The following is a 24,105-nucleotide window of genomic DNA, read 5'->3' on the forward strand; positions in this document are numbered from 1 at the left end:
TAAAAAAGAGAGAGAGAGAGAGAGTGTGTTTATCTCTCTCTGTTCTCTCAAAAAATACTTATAACGCTTCCAGCAAAAGAGAGGGAGGGAGTTACCACTATGACACATTATTATCTTGTGGCAAAAAGAGAGAGAGAGAGAGAGAGAGAGAGTTAACCTTAATTAAAAGTGACATGGATAGATTAGTATGTATTGTATTTCTTTAAAATACTATCACATATGAATTTTGTAACTACAGTTATTATTATTATTACTTGAAAGTATTAAAAACAAATAGTACAAGTACATAAAAAATCTCGAGTCTCAGTAAATGAGAGAGAGAGAGAGAGAGAGAGAGAGAGAGAGAGAGAGAGAGAGAGAGAGAGAGAGAGAGAGGGGGGGGGGGGGGGGAAAATTTCATGGGCACTTGATTGCAACACAGCACTCTTTCCCCCTCCTGGCTGCCACAGAACTTGATATATCTGACAGTTTTTAGTACCTGGAGTTCGAGAAAAGGTTACTGAAAGAAGACAGGGATTTCCTTCATTCTTCCATAATTTTTTAAATATATAAGCTAAAATCTTACTAATTCACTATGGTATTTTCTTTAATGAATTGATATTATTCTTGTATAAATTAATATTAATATTTGAAAATAGTAAATCATTTATTTATCATACAAAAAAAACATACATCTTTGTAGTAGAGAGAGAGAGAGAGAGAGAGAGAGAGAGAGAGAGAGAGAGAGAGAGAGAGAGAGAGAGAGAGAATTATTATTTTTATTATGTGATATCATTTCAACTTATTAAACTTACTAATACAGTATTAATCAAAATTAATATTTGAAAATTAGTAAATCATTTTTGTATTATAAAAATGTATTTAGTCATGAAAATAAACATCAAAATACACTAATTAGTGATTATTTTCGTCGGAAAATACAAAGAGAGAGAGAGAGAGAGAGAAACTATGGTTTTTATATCCAAGTCTAAGTAGAGTATAAATGGATTCTTTAAGTGAAATAATGTTTCGAAGATATTTTGCTGTTTTGTATTAAATGATATGTATACTGTTTGAGAATGCGTTCCTTATCCTTGACTATGGTTACCATACAGTTTAATAGCGTAAATTAATTTATGTGCCCTCCGCTCATAAACTAGTTCTGCGTATGAGGTATTGTTAAAAAGCATAAAAAACCGTCGTAACCTTGGAATTTGCATTGTAATCTAACCAGAAACTTAGTTTTGCTAATTATGTATACTGGAAACAAGCAATGATTTTTTCATTATTTGCGCTTTTGACTTTACTAAACTGCGCATCCCAAGCTAGTGTATTCATTCGCTCAGAAACTAGTTCCGCATATGAGGCGTCACTAAAAAAATGTTAAAAACACAACATAAAAAGTGTCGAAAATCATCATAACCTCAAAATTTTTGTTGTAATCTAACCAAAAACTTATTTTTATTAATATACTGTGCTAAACTATAAAGGATTCTTATCATAGTATGCGTTTTTTAAAAGAGTCATTAACTCGGAGCGTCGTAACCCAGGGCGGATTTTTCAATGAATATTTAAGAAAAAGCGTCGTAACCTCGGAACGTCGTAAGCCGGAGCCGTCGTAACCCGGGGACCGCCTGTATATATATATATATATATATATATATATATATATATATATATATATATATAATATATATATATATGTGTGTGGGTGTGTGTGTGTTGTGATGCATGTATATATACATTGGTTCTGGAGGATTCGGCCGTCAGTCGTAATAAACAACGATAAATTTTTCCGGTCTGAAGTTATATTTTTCACATCTTATATACATTATTCTCCCAATCTAGTAAAAATCAAATAAACTTATCACCAAGAGGTATGGAAACAACCACCGATTTATCAACCGGATGAAATGTTAGTTTTCAGGGGCCGAAACATTTTCTATTTTTTTAGTTCATCTTTTGAATCTCTTATTCTCTATACAAAATAATCTTGTAGACTTGTATTTATTTTATCACAAAATAAAATATTACTAGATTCGGAGTTAGGACCAAAAACGAAATTTTACTGAGAGAGAGAGAGAGAGAGAGAGAGAGAGAGAGAGAGAGAGAGAGAGAGAGAGAGAGAGAGAGAGAGAGAGAGAGAGAGTAGCCAAGCCTTGGCAGGATGTGGAACAAACAGGAAGTGGAGCAAACAAACACTCAAGCAGTGGACAGCTCATCACACTTCTTCCAGTCCTGATAAAATCATCTCTCAACGCTTTTACCGATAACACTTGTGTGAGCCAAGTCTTGACAAGGCATCAATGGATGTCTACGATTTCCATCTTCGTCGTCTTCTTCATCCCCATCGTCATCTTCGTCTTCGTCCTCGTCCTCATCGTCTCCTTCACCTTCATCTCCTATCAAGTCCTGACTGGATGGGAAAACACGGTCATCTGTCAACCCTTATACCGATAACACTTGTGTGAGCCAAGTTTTGACAAGGTATCAATGGAAGTCTACGATTTCCATCCTCGTCGTCTCTTCATCCTCATCGTCATCTTCGTCTTCGTCCTCGTCCTCGTCCTTCGTCCTCATCGTCTCCTTTGCCTTCATCTCTTATCTAGCCCTAACCGGATGCGAAAACTCTGGCTATAGCAGATGACGTCATGGATGTAGGGGCATACATGACAAAGAGAGCGTATTTCATAGCATTCACTCCGAAGCAGCCGTGCATGGAAGACATTTGCTTGATACCCTCCCTTACCCATCCAGGTAAAAGGAAGTAAAGTTTTTCACATATATTTTATGAGAAGTCATGTGATATAAAAGTTCAATTCATCGCAACTTCGTGTACAATCTTCACAATGATACTAATGTATATTTTCTTTCTTTTCAGGTAGCCGGGCATTTTCAACTTCATTCCTCAGACGCAGCCTTGCTTGGAAGACTTCTTCGATACACTAGAGGATAACATACTTGTCTATATTACCCATCCAGGTAAAATGAAGTGTGACTTGATGTTTCATATATATTTTATGAGAAGTCATATCATATACAAGTTTCTTTCATCGTAATTTCACGTAAATTCTTCACAATGATACCTAATGTATATTTTCTTTCTTTTCAGGTTGGTTTGCTCAAACGGGCCAAATGTCGTCTGATGAGAGTGACAATGAAGATTTTGGGCCGCAGTTCAACGACTTTGAGGGTTCTACTGACCGAGATGAGAGTGATGTGTCATTTGATGACTCGGATACCGATTATGTTCCTGAAGTGGATAGTGATAGTGAAGAAGATTCAGGTACGAGTGAAACGATATCGGTGGAGATTAATGGGTCATCTCCGCGTGGAGATGTTAGTTTTAGATTGTTATCAGACCCATTTAGTGATTCACGGCCTGGCGATCTCCCCACTTACGTGAGTGATTTTGAAGATGTGCATCCGGTAATTCTGCATCACCACGATCAACATCCAATGAATGCATTTGACTGTTTACAGTTATTCTTGGGAGTGGATGTAATTTCTTCATTGTGTGAATGGACAAATACACGCGCAGCGTATTTTTTCCGTGACAATCCCGGGAAAACTAAGAAAAATTTCATGGGCAAAAAGTGGACTGATGTGACTGTGTAAGAAATGTACATTTTTTTTGCACTTCAGTTATTGATGGGAATCACGAAGTTGCCACGTATTTCAGATTACTGGAGTCAATCTTTGCTTTGCACTGGGCCACCTGTGTTTACAACTGTGATGAGCCGCAATAGGTTTTCCCAAATCTTGCGATTTCTGAGATTTTCTCATCCAGATAATGTTCAACCCAGCCAGCCAATGACCAGTATACAAACATTTTTTGACATGGTTCGAGAAAAAAGTGTGAATGTTTTTTCACCAGGGGAAAATTTTGCAGTTGATGAGTCACTTCTTTTATATAAAGGCAGACTTCGTTTCCGCCAGTATATAAAGACAAAAAGGAAGTGTTTTGGACTCAAATTATTTGCCTTGTGTCCAAGTTCGAAAGGGGGAAGAGGCTACACATGGAATTTTTGTCTTTATACGCCTCAAATGTATGAAGAAATATCTAGAGATGAGGATCTAGCACATCTAAGCAAGTCAGAGCGAGTGCCAGTATTCCTCATGAAATCTTTACTAAATAAAGGGAGGCATGTGGTACTGGATAACTGATATTCTTCAATCAATTTAGCAGAATTTCTTTACAGCAAGAATACACTTACAACAGGAACAATTCAACCAAACAGAGGTGTACCCCAGTGTCTCAAAGACCAATCGCTCCAAGTATATCAATCAGCCTTTGCAAGAAGAAATGAGTTTCTCGTTGTGAAATATTGCGACAGAAGTCCGGTTCACGTTATATTGACCAAGTACAGAGCAGGATTTGTAGAAAGGAACCATTTTCTAAAGGGTGGAAGACGGCAGATGATAAAAAACCCATTGCCCATTCAAAAGTATAATGAGCAAATGGGGTCTGTGGACTTGGTTGATCAAATGCTTGAGCCCACTGATCCCACCAGAAAATCTTATACTTGGTTCAAAAAACTCGGTCTACATCTCATGGTTAGGATGGTGCTGAATTCTTTTGTTATATTTTATAATTTGAACAACCACGAAAATAGATCAGAGTTTTCTGCATTCATCAAGACGGTGGTTCACGAAATCTTGAGTGAATATAGTTTGAAGTATGTTATTTTGGACGCAACCAAAAATGAACCTAAAGCACCCAGGAGAAAGAGACGAAGAACGGCATCTGCACAACGTGGACCTGACCCTCAGCCTGGAACTTCCCATCAACATGGACTTGGCCCTCAACCTGGAACTTCCAGTCAAACTGTACTTGACCCTCAACCTGGAACTTCCCGTCAATTTGTCCACTGGCTTATGACAATCCCAAGAATTGAGAAAAAAAAAACGCCCACAAAAGAAGGGCCGAATCTGCACACGAGAGGGTAAAGCGAAGTGGGTAAGGTCGCAATGTGGTGGTTGTGAAGAAAAGCCTGGATTGTGTTCCCCTGAACATTTCATTGTTTATCATGAACAATAATTGCATGTAAATCTGTGTAACTCTTCTTTTGTGTGTGTATTAGATAGTATAGATAATATTATATATTTTTTTTTTTAAATTATATATAGATATATATCATATTAGATAATATAGAATAATAATAGATATATATACATTAATTTATTTATTATATATTAATATTATTTATTTCATCAATAAAATAATGAGACCCGTATTTTCCTTCAATTATTTGATACATATAAAGTAACGGATACTTTACGAGACTTTTATAACTGTAGCATTTCTTTTTTGTTTTTGTATATCAATACATTTACATATATTTTCTTGGGATTAATATTGCAATGTGGTGGTTGTGAAGAAAAGCCTGGATTGTGTTCCCCTGAACATTTCAAAGTTTATCATGAACAATAATTGCATGAAAATTGTGTAACTCTTTTTTTGCGTGTGATACATACATATACTATATATACTTATTATATATATATAATATATATATATATATAATATATTATATATATAATTTTATTCTCATAAAAATAATGAGACTGTATTTTTCCTTCAATAATTTGATACATATAAAGTAAACAGGTCATACTTTACGTGACTAGTATAACTGTATTCCTTTTTTGTTTTGTATATCAATACAATTTACATATATTTTCTGTGGATAATATTGCAATGTGGTGGTTGTAAAGAAAAGCCTGGATTGTGTTCACCTGAACATTTCAAAGTTTATCATGAACAATAATTGTATGTAACTCTAAGAATAAATAATATATATGTATATATATTATCTATTCTTATAAAAATAATGAGGCTGTATTTTTCTTTCAGTTATTTGATATATATATATATATATATATATATATATATATATATATTGTGACGTTTATAGATCGTTCCGTCTACCCAGATATTAATTAATTTGATTTGGAAAATGGCAGCCATTTCCTCCAAATATCAGCTGATTTTTAGGAAACGCGGGAACCAAAACCCGCCAGCCAGAGGTAGGGGGTTCCCCAGTTGGGGGAATATAGTTTTTTGTCAGCTTTAGGGACGTATCTCAAAAGGGAAGGATGTAGGCAGATTGGTACTTCTTAGACCTATTTCTTAAGCTCTTTTTCCTGTGACCCCTCTGCTGGCTGTATGTTTTGTTTCCAGGATTTGCCTTGCTCGTGGGGGGTTAAGCTGACTCCCAACACCCAAGCAAAACGCCTGCCATCGTCCCCAGTCGACTGCAGGACGTGACCTCGGACGGATGTCCAACCACCTGCCTTCCTGTTAGGCCTATCCAGGGCGTGAGTGGCGCGCCGATCGACCCAGGCCCAAGACAAAGCGAGGCCACGTTTTTCTACAAAGGTCCACACTGAACACGACATCCAGGTACGTCTTGTGGAACAGCATATTGCCAGTCTCTCCCATCCTATTATCTATTTGATCCTCGTTTTCCCAATTCAATTTCCAACCCAAAAGGAACTCATCCTTTTGTTCCCTCTCACTGCCTCATGGCCGCATGCTTCCCCTTGTGTGATCGTCTCAGACCAATGAAGTCATTGCATACCTCAGTGAAACATTAAAAGTTCCTTCTCCCCAGTGTTAGAGAATTAATTATCAAAACAAGAAGTCATTTTTTTCCTTTTATCTCGTCTAATCTGGGATTCTTTTCCAGATTCCCTGAGCCACGCGTCATGTCTCTCTGCCCGCAAGTGTTGCATTACCCAAGTTTATGAGACCAGCTTTCATCCAATTACATTTTAGCCAGCTATCCATTTGTGAGAGATTATAAGTCCCAACGTGCGGACGCTGTATTCACTTTTCTCCAGGCCAGTACGAGCCTTTTGTAAATAAATAGCTGTAAAGTTTTAGCTGAGTCTCTGGCGACCTACCTTTTCCTCTAAAGAAATATTCATTAATAATCAGTTTTGCGGTAAGTTCAATTAATTTCAACTTGTCCTCCTTCAATTATTTCCGTTTACGTATATAGCCTCTCTCAAGGCCCGGCTAATACGTAACATATATATATATATATATATATATATATATATATATATATATATATATATATATATATATATATATATATATATATATATATATAGATATATATATATATATATATATCATATATATTATATATATATATACATTAATAATATATACATAATATATATACATTATATAATGATGTGTAGGTATATAGGATATCATCTATCTATCTATCTATCTATCTTATAAAAATAATGAATTTCTGTATTTTTTCCTTCAATTATTAGATACATATATGAATGTATGTGTTGTATATAATATTAATCTATCTATCTATCTAAATCTGTCTATATGTATATATATAGATATATATATATAGGGATTATATATATATTCTTATAAAAAAAATAAATTTGATTCTGAATGTTTCCTTCAATTATTAATTACTATAAAGTAAACTGGTTATAACTTACGTGGCTATATAACAGTAGAAATTCTCTTTTTTATATCAAGCCATTTACTTATATTTTTCTGTTCATTTTATGATAATAAATATATAAAGTTACTATAAGGCTTTATTTTTACCTTCATTTATCTGGTGTTCATATCTTTTATTTGTAAAATGTAATAAGTGAATAAATAAATAAATACAGTAAAAGATGATGCAACTGGTTTTATACTTGGGTATAAGTTATTACGTGTTTATGCTTGTCTGGTTTTGTGATTTTTTGTTGAGACGCAGTTCATCTGTCACCTACACACTACTATAAACTTGCGTGAGTGTGACATAGTCATTCCATTGAGATTCACACATATACATATATAAACATATGAGTCTCTGCGTGTGTATGCAGTTTTTAGACTAGGCCTATATCTAAAAAAAAATTGGACATGCGTCCTTTCTTTTTCATTTTTTTTTTTTTTTTTTTTTTTATATATATAAAGAGGAGTGGATAGTCAAAGGTAGTAAGGTATTTTGGATTAGAGGAACGGTGGAAAGATTTTTGAAGAAGGAAAATGTAAAAAGACAGTGTTAAGGTAGCTTTAGATTTTAGAAATACTTTAGAAAAAAGTTACGCCAGCTGACATCGCCAGAGGAGATTCATGCAATTGCACTCTGTTGAGTGCCTGCACCTACAAACAGGGTTGTAGCACTCACAGTGGAAATTATTCTACCTCTCTACATACCACTGCCAATAACGCAAGCCAGCAGGCTGTACAAAAAGGGTGATGGTAACCCACCCATCATTGAAGACAGCCTCGAGTTTTACTAGGTGATGCATACCTAACGACATTGGAAGCCAGAATGACTCGTGCGCGTCAACTACGCGTCTGGCCTCATGGAAACAGGAGAGCGTGTTGCCATGTAAAATATGTGTTTCTAAGTTTCTAAATACAATTTCTTTTTTTAATCTATAATTGAGAGACTATATATATGTGTGTACGTGTGTGTGCGAGTGCATGTATAAACTATACACAGTATAAATCCAAAAGTCTGAATGTAGATAAATAAGCAGTAATAATATTTCTTTGGGTTCATCATACGTCTGGCATCGTGTCATACTGTTTATTTTGCTCCAAACTCTTCAAACCGAAATTACACAATGATTGGAAGTCCCTATCTGAAAAGAGGAGTTTTGGTGGTACTTTGCGTACCACCTTTATGCACCCGGCGCAGTGTAGTAGACTTGAATGCTGGTACTCGCATACATCCAAACAAACTTTCGGTAATGAAGGGGTTAAGGGTTAACAGTCCCCTAGACCAGTCAAACAGCGCCGTAATCACGCAATGGTGCAATAAGTAAAATTATATTTATGTAGTATAGTACGATAGAATTTACTGCACAGTAGTACTGTACAGTACATTATAGTATTAAAAATACTGTAAAGTGAAGAAAAGCCTAGCTTTAATCCTTTGAGTGTCTAGAGTATGTATAGATATAATAAGGTTTTATACAGTGTACAGGTAGCTGTAGTGTTCAAGTTAAGATAATTCATCTTACGATAATCTGATTTTATGAGAGACCAAATTACAATAGCCTAACTTTATACCATCTTCTAGTTACATAAGTTCAACAACAGCAAAAGAGAATGATGAAAGTATGGTTTTCACGTTATACTCGTTGCGTAAACATGTACAGCCATGAATAACCGAACGAGACACAACTTTTTTTTTTTCTAAGTACAACCGAATTGGATAACATTCATTTGGCTTACATTTCAATCATCGTACTACAGTACACTATTACCATAGTTGTTATAAATGACGTTATGTAAAATAGAACTGAGATATCTTAATGTAATAACTTTATTCGTTACAGATCTCAGATCAATATACGTACTGTTAAATTTAAACCTAGTTATAACTGAAGCTTAGAAAATTGTTCAAGCTGCTAATGACTATTATCGTGCATCGGCAACAAGGATAAAACTCCAGTAAACGTATGCCATCAAACACAACCGTAGATAAAATTGAGATAAAATCATTTTAATCAAAACTACGGTGCTTGAAAGAACACATTTTACTATTGGTTTCACGCCAATATAAGATAAATAACGTAAAGTTCGTATTACAATGATATAAAGGAAAATTACGAACGGAATCACATAATTTTTTTACGCAATATACATGCCACCAACGTAATCTGTTAACGAAAAAAATAATTAGTTCACAATCACAACAAGACATATTCCATTCATATTTCCACCTAAAAACACGTCTTATAAGGAAAAAAACCCTTGTCTCATATAAGTAAAGTATCTAGATATTCGTTTATGCTAACTAGAAGCAAGAAAATTCGCTTAGAATTGCATTAAATATGGCGAAACAAACTCGTATTCCACGGAATACTGGCTTAGATTTGCCGTAGTATTTTATAATACAGTAATATGAGAATGCATACATACAATATTATTTGATACAGTGAAGTAATGTATAACTTTTAAAAAAATTTATGGAAAATATGCACGTAGCAGTGGCATCTCACCCTTGTACGGTCATACTTCAATTTTTTGCTCGAGTAACAAAGCCAAAAATCGACCAAGTTGCACAGTTATATTTTGTACTTCTATCCCATGGAAAAATGAACAAATTGCAGTTGTAAAATTGAATGTATATGTAAGTTTTGTCTTTTAAAATAAATTTATGCAACAATTGTAAGTATAATTTGTTATAAAAATGTGATTCAATTATATAAATTAAAATTTTATTATTCGGGCGCGATTGAACAACCTATTGTCTTCATCATGTGAAGGGCTGTTACAAAGACTTCAAATATACATGTGTACTGCCACTGTATCATATTTATGTACAAAAATAAAATAAATACCCTGTAATACATTTTTCATACACATTTTACACATAAATGCATGAAAATTATAAAAAAAACACTGAAGTTTCATTAACAAAATGAGTTATAATTAGCTCCCAAATTTATAAAATAACACCATGCATTTTTCGGAACAGTGGCGGACAAGAACAAACATGAAAAAACATCCTCTGACAATGTGGAGGATAGTTACAAAAGCTGCCTTAATTTGTATCATATTTATGAACAAAATTAAAAATACCCTATACGTAATGTATTTTCATATTCATTTTAACATAAAAGCATGAACATTTATAAAATTGACACATTGATAGCTAAATTTGCACTCTTTTTAACTCGATATTTTCGGAAAAGTGGCAGGCGGCGGCTTACAAGAATGAACATGAAAAAAATCGTATTTGATAATGTGAAGGGCAGTTTCGAAAGCTGCCTCAGTATCAGATTTCTGCGCAGAAATAAGAATACCCTATACGTAATACATTTTCATACACATTTTAAAGATAAAAGCATGAACATTTACAAAATCGATGCATCAATCTCTAAATTTGCACTCTTTTTAACTCTATATTTTCAAAAGAGCAGCAGACGGCGGCTCACAAGAAAGAACATGAAAAAACATCCTCTTTGATAAAGTGAAGGGCAGTTTCAAAAGCTGCCTATGTATCATATTTCTATGCAGAAATAAAAGTACCCTATAAGTAATACATTTGCATACACATTTTAAAGATAAATCGACACATCCATAGCTAAATTTGCACTTATGTAACTCTATATTTTTGGCATAGATCAGCATCAGAGGCATATATTTTACCCTAATAGGTACCTATGTAATAGCTCTCCATAAAATTTGTAAATAGTATCATTTGCATTGAATGTATATGTAAGTTTTGTCTTTTAAAATAAATTTATGCAACAATTGTAAGTAAAATTTGTTATAAAAATGTGATTCAATTATATAAATTAAAATTTTATTATTCGGGCGCGATTGAACAACCTATTGTCTTCATCATGTGAAGGGCTGTTACAAAGACTTCAAATATACATGTGTACTGCCACTGTATCATATTTATAGTACAAAAATAAAAATAAACCCTACCCTGTAATACATTTTTCATACACATTTTACACATAAATGCATGAAAATTATAAAAAAACACTGACGTTTCATTAACAAAATGAGTTATAATTAGCTCCCAAATTTATAAAATAACACCATGCATTTTTTGGAACAGTGGCGGACAAGAACAAACATGAAAAAACATCCTCTGACAATGTGGAGGATAGTTACAAAAGCTGCCTTAATTTGTATCATATTTATGAACAAAAATAAAAATACCCTATACGTAATATATTTTCATATTCATTTTAAACATAAATGCATGAACATTTATAAAATTGACACATTGATAGCTAAATTTGCACTCTTTTTAACTCGATATTTTCGGAAAAGTGGCAGGCGGCGGCTTACAAGAATGAACATGAAAAAAATCGTATTTGATAATGTGAAGGGCAGTTTCGAAAGCTGCCTCAGTATCAGATTTCTGCGCAGAAATAAGAATACCCTATACGTAATACATTTTCATACACATTTTAAAGATAAAAGCATGAACATTTACAAAATCGATGCATCAATCTCTAAATTTGCACTCTTTTTAACTCTATATTTTCAAAAGAGCAGCAGACGGCGGCTCACAAGAAAGAACATGAAAAAACATCCTCTTTGATAAAGTGAAGGGCAGTTTCAAAAGCTGCCTATGTATCATATTTCTATGCAGAAATAAAAGTACCCTATAAGTAATACATTTTCATACACATTTTAAAGATAAATCGACACATCCATAGCTAAATTTGCACTTATGTAACTCTATATTTTTGGCATAGATCAGCATCAGAGGCATATATTTTACCCTAATAGGTACCTATGTAATAGCTCTCCATAAAATTTGTTAATAGTATCATTTGCATAACCTTTATGGTCTGAACGGCATTCCCACAAATGTATGAACTCGTTAGACATAATGGCGCTAGCGGCACTGTTAAACAAAAATTGTGCCATAAAAATACCTTAAAATGCCTTATTTTTTTAATGAATATTTTTGACGACAGCCGTAAAACCGATTCGCCGCTAAGCGATTGCGCCGTTAACCGCGGGCCGCCTGTACCAACATATCACCAGAAAAGATAATAAAATATCCACCACCACCATATCAAAGGACTGAAGGGTACTCCAGGTACTTCATACCTTCAGGCTTCCCATAAAACCTCACACCTTGTGTCAAGGAGAAAAATATTTTAGGAAGGGTTGCTTCCTACACTTCCTTTCCCAACACCACATCCGCTGCAAGAAACGGACCCAGGGGCCTGCAGTCTCCATATACCGTTTCAATGTCACGGAGATAATGCGATGCAAACACGGATTTGCATTTCCAAAACATAGAATTAATAATAGAAGTAAGAGATAAATTTCTCCTAAAAGCCAGAGATGCGGCTACTGCCCTAATTTCATGAGCTTTAGCCTTGCAGACCAGGAGAACGTCCTCCTTAACTGAAGAATGTGCTTCTCGGATGACTTCTCTTTAGAAGAATGCTAGAGCATTCTTAGATAACAGTCCGGAGGGGTTTTTTACGGCACACCAAAATCTCCTCGAATGTCTTTAGTTCTGTGAGGGTAGTACTTTAAGGAACTCACTCGGCACAGAATCCTTTCCTCGTCATCATTACCCAGGACTTCTGTCAAACTAGGGATCGAAAAAGAGCAAGGACAGGGGTTAGAGGGAGACTCGTTCTTGGCTAGAAACCCCAAGGAATATGAACAAATAGCATTCCTTTTTGAAAAGCCTATTTTCTTATCAAGTGCACGAATCTTGCTAATCCTTTTAGCAGTTGCTAAGGACACTAGAAAGAGAATTTTTCTAGTTAAGTCCCTCAGACTAAGTTCAAGCACAGGTTTGAAACGAGGCCCAGACAACCAGTTTAACACATCCAGATTCCAAGACACCATGGGAGAATCTTTACAATAACAAGTATCAAACGATCTGATGAGATCAGAGATGTCTGAGTTGAAGGACAAGTCCAAGATTCTGTGTCAGACCACCCATGCTAACATGGCCCTATAGCCCTTGGTGGTAGAGGAAGACAGGTTTCTTACTGACCTCAAATGAAGCAAGAAATTGCCTATTTGCAAATAGGCAAGAAATTCCCTATTTGCATATCACAGTGGTCTTAGAAGAAGAGATGTTGGAATTCTTACAACACTCTCTGAAGATTCTCCACTTATTCTGATACACGTTGCTAGATCTTCTCCTACACATGGAGATAGCCTCTGAAGCTGCCTTAGAAAACCCTCTCTTTCTAAGGAGTTTCTGGACAGTTTGAACCCTGTCAGGGCCAGAGAAGACAGGTTTTTGTGGAATCTGTGGAAATGTGGTTGCCTGGGCAGCTGCCTCTTTTGAGGAAGCAGCCTTGGGAAGTCCACCAATAAATCTATGAGATCATGGAACCATTCCTTCAATGGCTAGAAGGGGGTCCACCAAGATCGGAGACACATTGCTGTGTACAAGAAACTTGTTCAGCACTTGCCTTATCAGGCTGAACGGAGAGAGAGCATACAGTTCCTTGTCCAATCAGTCCAGAAGAAAAGCATCCACAGCCCACGCCTGTGGGTCTGGAACTGGCGAACAAAACAGAGGAAGATGATGTTTCCGAGACGTGGCAAACAAGGCTATCATTGGTTTTCCCCACAGTTTCCAAAGGTCCAGGCAGACCAGAGGATCCAACATCCATTCTGTCGGCAGGACTTGTCTCCGATGATTTAGCTTGCCAGCTAAAACGTTTAGCTTCCCCTGGACAAACCTGGAGACTAGACGCATATTGTTTCATTCTGCCCAAATGAGGAGTTCCCTTGCTGTTTTGTAAAGAGAGAAAGACTACATCCTTCCTTGCTTCTTGATGTACGAGAGAGCAGTCGTGTTGTCCGCATAGACCGTTATCGTCTTGTTTTCTACTTCTGATATGAAGGACATTGATATGCAGAGACCTTTGCTCTAGGGACCATACTCCTGAGATTTTACATTGCCCAAAAAGCTCTTCCCATCCTAAGTCCGACGTGTCTGAAAAGAAGTTCAGGTTGGGGTTCAGTTGAAAGAGAGACTTGCTTTCCGACAGTCTCTTCCATGAATTCCACCAAAGAAGGTCCTCTTTTATTTCCTGTGTTATAGGAAAAACATGCGAGTCTGAAATCTCCCTCCTGTTCCTGCTCACTTTTAGACAGAACTGCAGGGGTCTGAGATGTAGCCTGCCGAGTGAAACAAACTAATCCATCAATGAAAGGAACCCCAGCAGACTCATCCAATAGTTGGCCGAGCACTCGTTTAAGGCCAGAGCTTCTCGTATCTTTCTTCTGCAAGAATCTACTCTTTTGGGTCAGAAAAACCTGAAAACTCTGAGTTACTAAGATCATCCCCAAATATTGAATCTCCTGAGTGGGAATCAACTGAGATTTCTGGAACTTTACGAGGATTCCTAACTCCTGTACTAAAGAGAGAGTCTTCTCTGACGTCTTCTACGCACTGACTCTCTGACTGGGCTCTTAGGAGCCAGTCATCTAAATACAAGGATATTCGTATCCAAGTTGGAGCCCCTTCGCAATGGGAGCCATCACCCTGGTAAATACTTCAGGCGAAGCAAAGAGCCTGAAATTGAAAAATCTTTCCATCAAATACAAACCTGAGATACTTCCTTGACTTGGGGTGTATGGGAACATGGTAGGCATCCTGAAGATCTAAAGATATCATCCAATCTCCCGGGTGAATGGACGACAGGACTGTTTGGTTTGTCTCCATCTTAACTTTGTCTTTACAACGAAGACATTCAGGGCGCTGACATCCAGGATGGGCCTCCAGCCACCCAATGACTTGGGGACTAAAAAGAGAAGATTGTAGAACCCAGGAGAGTAACAATCTTGAACGAGTTCTACTGCTCCCTTTCTTACAAGACAAGTTACTTTGTCCTCTAGAGCCAAAAACCTCCTGATCCTCTTGAATAAGCCATTAAGATGACTGGCGTGCTGACCAAGGGAGGCTTCCGGAGAAAGGGGATAATGTAGCCTTCCTTCAGAACCTCGACAATCCAAGGTTCTGTCCCTTTTCTCTGCCAAACTTTCCAAAACATTAGAAGCCTGGCTCCTACACTTGTGTGGAGAATGGCGTCCTCACTTGCTAGAGGAGCCCCTCAAAGACGTTTTCTTGAAGGATGTAGACAAGAACCTAGTACTTCCTCTTGATCTTGCGAGGGATCTATGTCTGGCCTGAAAGGACTGGCCTCTTGAGGGGAGTGCTTGTCTCGCAACCATCGCTGGAGAATCTCTCGGTTTTTGGAAGACTGGGCAAGGAGAGTTTGAATACATTTCTTCTCCAGTTCCGAATCAACTCCTAAAGTGTGGCTTCAGGAAACAAATATCTCTTATCTAAGGGGGAGAATAACAGCTGATTTCTACAAGGAAGTAACGCCCTTCGGCGTGTAGGAACACCAGAGCTCCCTTTTCTTGAGCATTCCCATCGTGTAGAGAGAGAGCAAGTCATGGGAACCGTCTTTACTTCCCTTATCGATACACGAGAGGATTCCCATCCAATCTCCCAAGAGGTTCTCTGAAAGCGAAGGGAAAGACCTAATCTTGCGGGACAGAGTGCCAACAGACAAATCAAAATAGTTGAAAACTTCAAATACATTGAAAATGCCTTTCAGAAAATAAACCAACTCTGAGGTAGAAAACAAAATCTTCATCAAAGAAAAAGCCAAACGTCTGGCTGCGCCTACAAGATCAGAAAGATCTTGTGCAGAGGCGCAAACACCCAAGGAAAGAGCCTCTTTCACAGCATATGACAAGTATCTACACCTAGAAATTTGGGAAAGCAGAAAGCAAACAGAAGTCTTGCCTTGTTCCCTCTTTTCAGCAAGCCAAGCATCTATCTCTTTAAAAGCCTTCTTAGCTGAGGAGGACAAAACCATCTTCGGCATCTTCGAGCATTTCAAGGAAGGCATACTATCCATAACTAAAGTCGATTCAGTAGACAATGGAGAAGTCTGCTTGAAAAAAGGACGGATATGTGGCATGCAAGAACTTAAAAAAAGCCACATATGCTGAAGAGGGAGCCACTTAATCCTCTGTAACTTCATCTTCAGACAAAATAGGGGAAAGATCCATATCTGCAGGACCCTGAGGTGTAGCTGCATCAACTTGTGTCCCTGTCAAAACAGCCTCTATAGGAGTTTGCAGTGTTGCAGCAATGTAGAGGGAGCTTCGCCCACTACTGGCGCCAGTTGAACTGTTGTGGGTGCTTGCTGGACTGTCGTGGGCACTAACTGAGTTGTTGGAGCTTGAACTGAAGAAAGAGGCTTATTCAGTAAAAGCAGAATACTGTTGAGCTTCGCCTGAATGGGATCTGATGTCTCAACAGCAGAAGGAGCGGCAGCAGGAGATGGGAGAGTTGAAGGAAGGTCCTGCACGACAGAAAGGAGCTCGGGCGCTGCTGGGTGCTCCTGCATGACAGATACAGGAGCTTGAAGAGGAGCCGAAGAGCGACAACTAGCCTTGGGCACCAGAAGAGCGTCAACTTCCGAGAGGCAGTCAGAAGAGAAATGCTCTGGGCTGTCCCAATGACTGCAAGAAGGTCGTGGTTTTCTAGGTTTCTTAACAGGAACCACTGGAGCTGCATCCGAAGCATCTCTCTTCAACAGTTAAGACTTGCTCCCCGAACGCCACTGGCATCGTGGAGAGGAGTCATTCGAACTCGACAATTTATGCACATCCAAGAAGAGACCTTACCAATGGCTCTCTGTTTCAACCTGGGAAGTGACAACAGGTTGAACTGTGGGGGTAACTGCTCATGCTCCCTTGGGCTACCAGTTTGACTCCTCCCCTGCACTGGGGAGTGTGACAGTGACATTTGCCTAGGAGAATCGGTGGGACGAAAAGCCACCTCCTCCACTGACACAACACTATCACTTTTTGCCTTGTCCATAAGGACCTTCACAGACACACCAAGCTGCTCCATAGTCTGTACTAACAGAGCAAAATGCACATCAATCTTTTCCTCTAGACAGGTGATGAGGTTGGGATTGGAAGTGAGGAAGCCGGCAAACGGAGAACATGGCGTAGCAAGAGAAGTGGGAGTGGGAGCTAAAGATATAAAAGGAATACTCAAATGTGAATTCAATTCAGAAGAATCCTGGCTAGCAAATTTTGAACTGACCCTAATCAAAGCCTTTCTCTTCCTGTCTCTCTCTAATTTATTTTAATGATATTCCAAACTCCTCCACTTCCTTTTGTCCCAATCAACACATTCATTACATGTATTATCAAATGAACATAATTGCCCTCTACAATTAGCACATAAAGTGTGATTATCATACAATTCCTTGGTTAGCCTAGTCTTGCAACCTCTAGCGCAACATCTAAAGCTGGCAGAACCTGTGTTCGACATTGTCGAAACACTAAGACCTCTTGGTTACCAAGGGGGAAAAAAAAAGCTGGTTCTTATCAGAGAAACTAACGCTTTCTAAATGATTTGCCAAGGCAACTAATATAAGAATAGAGTTTTTCACCAATCGTGATTACAAAAAGGAAAGTCCAAAAAAATTTCAGGAATAGCTGCAACCAACAACCATAGCCATTGGCCACCAGAAACAAACTGAACTCTTTGCCATGTTGTTCCTCTCTCTTGCCCCTGAAGTTGGTGGGGCACTGTTACCTAACCAGGGCAAATAGATAGTTACTGCATCCCGCGAATTTCGGGATTTTAACTGCCAGCGAGTGAAACTCTTAGCTATATAATTACTGGGGAAGTTGTGTAATTACAAATTAATTTTATTTTTACTTATGCAAGTCACCAATGATAATTAGCAAGTTTTTAACAAGTCAACAACTGTAATGCAACTCTAAATAATGTGCATTAGTTACAGTACCTAATTTGGCAAACACCTGTTTCTCACTTCAGTTGTTCTTGTCACTTCTTCCTGCTGTCTGTGCCTGTGATTTGCTTAGCAGTGGTTATTGAAATAGTTAGTGACTGTTAATTAGTGTAAGAAATTGTAACGAATTATCAGCTTAACCAATAAGTTGGCTCATCTACTCTGTCTACGTGCCGTTACATATGTATGTACACACACATTAAACATAATTTACTGTGTTCTCTCTTTTCTTTATAATTAAATAGTTTACCATGAGAGAAAGAAAAGCAAATGAACAGTAAGTGCATAATTTGCCTTAAAGTCTTGCACACATGTATTTACACCTACATGCACAGACTGAAAATTATATGTATGTCACACTACAATAGTAGTGTACTACATGCATTTCTGTACTGCATTAAATGAATAGTACAAAATACTGCATGACAGAGAGAGAGAGAGAGAGAGAGAGAGAGAGGAGAGAGAGAGAGAGAGAGAGAGAGAGAGAGAGAGAGAGAGAGAGAGAGAGGTTGGGGGCACACATTAAGTGTGTAGTAGTGTGTTGTTAATTATACTAAAAGAAAGATGTTCATGGTTTTTTGTATATATTCTATGATTAAAGTGTATTGTACATGATTTTTGTACATTTTATATTACTTGTTTTCCTGGACATTCTACTTCCCAACAAATGTAGCCAAAACAACTCTGACAGCTTTAAACAATAATAAGAATAAGTCTGTGTATTTAAGTACAAACAGGGAAAATGCTGGACTACAAATACAGCAAATTACTGGTACTGTATGTGTCACTATTCAACCAACTACCATCCTATTTCAGATCTGTATGTGTGCACAATGTTTTTGAATAGTTTGCTTCTCCCCACATTAATGTAACTACTGTAATGTAAATTACTTAATACTTCAATGAATGCAATATTATTTTCTCTATAAAACTTATACCTATATCACCATTTACAAAATTATTCTCATATACTACAATGCTTACTTTTATTACAGACATGGGTATAAATAAGTAGCAACACTGCAGAAACAAGTTCAACATACCCCATCAGTGCGAGGTGATTCCACATCTGGGGACAATAATCCTCCACTGGATGAACGTCGTGTCATGAGAGCATCATCAAGGTCAGATCCACTAATAACAGAACTGCAACAAAACATTACATCTTTTGATCAGAACAACCTGTCTAATATGTGAATTACAAAACAAAATAACTGCATATGAACTCTGCCCAGAAATTGCAGTCAAGTTGAGTAAGAACACATATTTCTCAAAATAATGAACAGATAATTGCAAATTTGTTTAGTAATAATTAACTATTATCCAGCCACAAACAATTGCTTGATTACTGTTTTGTTTTTATAGCATAAAGCTTTTATATATAAAAAGCCACTAATGATATTTAAGTTTATATTCATGATCTCAATGTTACCTATTTAAGTTTATATTCATGATCTCAATGTTACCAAGTTCAACAATCTTTTGCTCGTCAAACAAAAGGCAGTCTCTTAAACTTAAATGCCATCTAGATTCACAGTTACAGCTCAACCAATATAACTTCTTGCTTAAACTGATGTAGGGCAGCATGGCTCATGGGGTTCTGAGAAAGGCACTCATTACATGATGTATGGGTTTGTAAGATATAAGTAAGTTTGAACTGTTACATATTTAGATAGGAGGCTGGGATACTGAATGCCCCAGAATGTGCACATACATATACTTGCAAACTGTAAGGAGTCAGACACTGACAATAGGTACCTGATATTTTACTGGTTTATTTATAAATAGAATGGTAAAAAATTTGTGATATCAAAAGTACGGTGTACCTACAACATAAGTCTTTCAGATTAGGAAGGCAAGTGCACTTATCCACAAGATGGTGTAGCTGATGTTCCAAAAAATCTAAAACCAACGCAAGTACCATGAATGAGAGATAAGGTGAGCTATGATGAAGTGGATGACAATACCCCATTTTCTTTGCCCAACAAGTAACACATGACCCCCAGTGACCAACAATCCCAATGAATAAAAGTTCACCAATTAATGGAAAATGTCAAACATATGAACTGGCATCACCATGTACCTGTACATAAAACAAAGATAGAGTAACAGCTAAACCTATGTCACTTCTGTATTATCAGCTTTATTATGATATATTTTTGGCTAGACTACATCTTTAGAAGTGATGCCATTTCATACAAATTTCTGAAATATGAATGTTGTGTGAAGCGCAGGTTAATTGAGGCTAGAAATTAAGTTAAATTTCTGTTATCTGTGGGATGTTATCTTGAAAACATTGAAGTCTTTGATTTATTATAGGGTCTTTGTTACTTATCAGACATTGTTACTTATCAAGCCCTGAAACCCAGCATAATTTAAAAACAAAAAAAGTAGTGTTCTACCAGCTGTTTTGCCACCTATAACATAACTGTGAGCTCTCAAAATTACCTGCCTAAGCCATTAGGAGATAATGTTCTTGTGAACTGTTCTTTTCCTTGGTCAAAGGAGGAACAATCTAAACCTGTCCATTCTGAAGTCTCTGGCCCTCAACACCTAGGGACCAATAGCCCTTAACGCATAAATAAAAAAGTCCTGGTTATCAGTGATTGGCAACAAGGAAGGAATGATGAAAGGGGGCCACAGAATGGTCATGGTTTCTAAAAATTTGTATTTTTACTACCCTGATGGAAGCAAACAACTTTCCAGTCACATCTAACCACTAGTTTTAGTGATTTTTAGTGACGGCATAAATTTCACAGACACATCTTGATGATGCAAACTGTAAAAATGATATTGTTATGATACAATAAAGTTTCATACATACTTACCTGGCAGATATATACATAGCTAAGACTCCGTCGTCCCCGACAGAAATTCAAATTTCGCGCCACTCGCTACAGGTAGGTCAGGTGATCTACCGGCCTGCCCTGGGCGGCAGGACTAGGAACCATCCCCGTTTTCTATCATATTTTCTCTCTTCCACCTGTCTCCTGCGGGGAGGCTGGGTGGGCCTTTAATTGTATATATCTGCCAGGTAAGTATGTATGAAACTTTATTGTATCATAACAATATCATTTTCATACAATCAACTTACCTGTCAGATATATACATAGCTGATTGGCACCCTTCGGTGGAGGGTAAGAGACAGCTACTATATGGAATAGACAGGTAAACAACATATGTTGTAGGTATAAATAAAACCTTGGTTCCTACCTGATAGGTGGTAGACTTCGTGGGTGTTTGCCCAGTAGTCTGCATCACCTCAAGAAACTTTAGCGAGATATGTGATCTATGGCCAAGAGTTCTTGTGGGTCTGCCGATGGGGTCTTACCCACTTACTCGGCAGAGCCTAAAAGGACTTTGTCAATGGGTGCTGATCCACTTATATGACAATACACCTTATGAAGGAGCACACAACCAATCCCGACCACCTGATCCTAACCATATGTTAGAACTAAGGATTGTTACGAGTTATCCCCGAACTCGTCACAACAACCGTAACTCAAAAACCACTACGCACACATACATAATTTTCAAAAAAAAATTATACCACATTTAATTGGATATGACAAGAATTCTCTTACTGAACAACATAGACGGCCGCCCGTGCGAGCCTAAGTCCTCCATTGTTCGAAGAGACTCTCGACCATATCCAAAAAGAAGAACAGTATATACATTTAAGGATTGGTGTCGGCTCCCGTACCCAGAATCGTATCTGCCGATACGATAGGACCTAGAGAAAAACACTTCTCATACGTCACACGCACGTCTTTCAAGTAATGAGATGCAAATACTGAGTTGCATCTCCAATATGTCGTATCTATGATGTTTTTAAGCGACATATTCTTATAAAACGAGAGAGACGTCGCTACCGCTCTTACTTCATGAGCTTTTACTCTTAGTAGTTGTAACTGTTCGTCAGGACAGACCTTATGAGCGTCCGTAATGACGTTTCTTACAAAGAACGCCAGAGCATTCTTGGACATCAGTCTTGTGGGGTCTTTTACCGCGCACCAGAGACCTTGTCTAGAGCCTCCCAACTGACGCTTTCTCTGAAGGTAGAACTTCAGCGATCTAACAGGGCATAGAGACCTCTCTGTTTCTCTGCCTACGAGACTCGACATTCCTTTGACTTCGAATGACTTAGGCCAGGGATTCGTGGGATTCTCGTTTTTCGCTAAAAACAGGGTCTTAAACGAGCAAATAGCCGAGTCTCCCTTGAATCCTACTTTATCCTGCAGAGCTTGTAATTCACTAATTCTCTTTGCCGTAGCTAAAGATAATAGGAATATGCATTTTCTAGTTATGTCTCTAAACGATGCCAGATGAGGAGGTTCGAATCTATCCGATGACAGATATTTGAGGACTACGTCCAGGTTCCAGTTCGGAGGTACTGGTTCCTTAGACTTTGAAGTCTCAAACGATCTTATGAGATCGTGGAGATCTTTGTTATTTGCCAGATCTAATCCTCTGTTCCTGAATACAGCCGAGAGCATACTTCTGTATCCCTTTATTGTGGATACGGCTAGATGAGATTTTACTCTCAGGAATAGCAAGAAATCAGCAATTTCCGCTATAGAGGTAGAGGAGGAGGACAACTTCTTGGATCTACACCACCTTCTAAATACCTCCCACTTCGACTGGTATACTTTCGTAGTGGAGGTTCTGCGTGCTCTCGCGATCGCGCTTGCCACTTCGCGAGAAAAGCCTCTCGCTCTGACAAGTCTTTCGATAGTCGAAAGGCAGTCAGAGCAAGAGCGGGGAGGTTTTGATGGTACCTCTTGAAGTGTGGTTGTCTGAGAAGATCCGTCCTTCTTGGTAGGGATCTTGGAAAGTCTACGATCCACTCTACCACCTCCGTGAACCATTCCTGGGCCGGCCAAAAGGGGGCTATTAACGTCATCCTCGTCTCCTTTGACGCAACAAACTTTTTCATTACTAACCCCAGGATTTTGAATGGGGGAAAAGCATAAACGTCTACTCGAGACCAATTTAGCAGGAAGGCGTCTACCATAAGTGCTCTTGGATCTTCCACGACCGAGCAAAACACTGGGAGCCTTTTTGAAATGAATGTTGCGAAGAGATCCACATGAGGAGTCCCCCACAGAGACCAGAGATCGAGACACACTCCCTCTTGTAGTGTCCATTCTGTATGAAGGACCTGGTTCCTCCTGCTGAGCCTGTCCGCCCTCACATTCTTTACTCCCTGTACGAACCTTGTCAGTAGGGAGATGTTCCTGTGAGACGTCCAAAGTAATAGGTCTCTCGTCAGCTCGTAAAGGAACGAGGAGTGCGTCCCTCCCTGTTTCCGAATGTAAGCAAGTGCGGTGGTGTTGTCCACATTTACTTGCACTACCTTGTTTGATACCAGAGGTTCTAGACTCTTCAAAGCCAGATGTACGGCGAAGAGCTCCTTGCAGTTTATGTGCCAAGTCACCTGTGCTGGTTCCCAGGTGCCTGACACCTCTTCTGCGCCTAATGTCGCTCCCCAACCTCTCTCCGACGCGTCGGAGAACAACACTAGGTCTGGGTTCTGTGTTCTTAGAGAGATCCCTTTGTTCTCTTCCAGAGGGAGCAACCACCATTGTAGGTGTGACTTTGTCTCCCTTGGAATGGGAAAAACGTCTGACAGTTGTCCGGTTTTTCAGCTCCAAGACCTCTTGAGGAAGAATTGAAGCGGACGAACATGTAGTCTTCCTAGAGGGAAGAATTGTTGTAACGAGGAAAGCGTCCCCAGAAGGCTCAACCATTCCCTCGCTGACGTTTGTTCCTTCTCTAAGAAGAGAGAGACAATACGCAAACCTTTTGCGATTCTCTCTT

At 38.1% G+C, this 24,105-nt stretch overlaps 1 protein-coding gene across 1 annotated transcript in view; it reads right to left on the reverse strand.

Annotated features, from left to right (window-relative positions):
* LOC135197474 (mitogen-activated protein kinase kinase kinase 15-like) overlaps positions 1-24,105 on the reverse strand; it is a 259,241-nt gene that overhangs the window by 39,289 nt on the left and 195,847 nt on the right. The window contains 1 exon segment of the mRNA XM_064224540.1: positions 19,329-19,431. Within this exon segment, the coding sequence (XP_064080610.1) occupies positions 19,329-19,431 (103 nt within the window).

This window comes from Macrobrachium nipponense, chromosome 21 (genome assembly GCF_015104395.2).
Source record: "Macrobrachium nipponense isolate FS-2020 chromosome 21, ASM1510439v2, whole genome shotgun sequence".
Lineage (NCBI taxonomy): Eukaryota > Metazoa > Arthropoda > Malacostraca > Decapoda > Palaemonidae > Macrobrachium > Macrobrachium nipponense.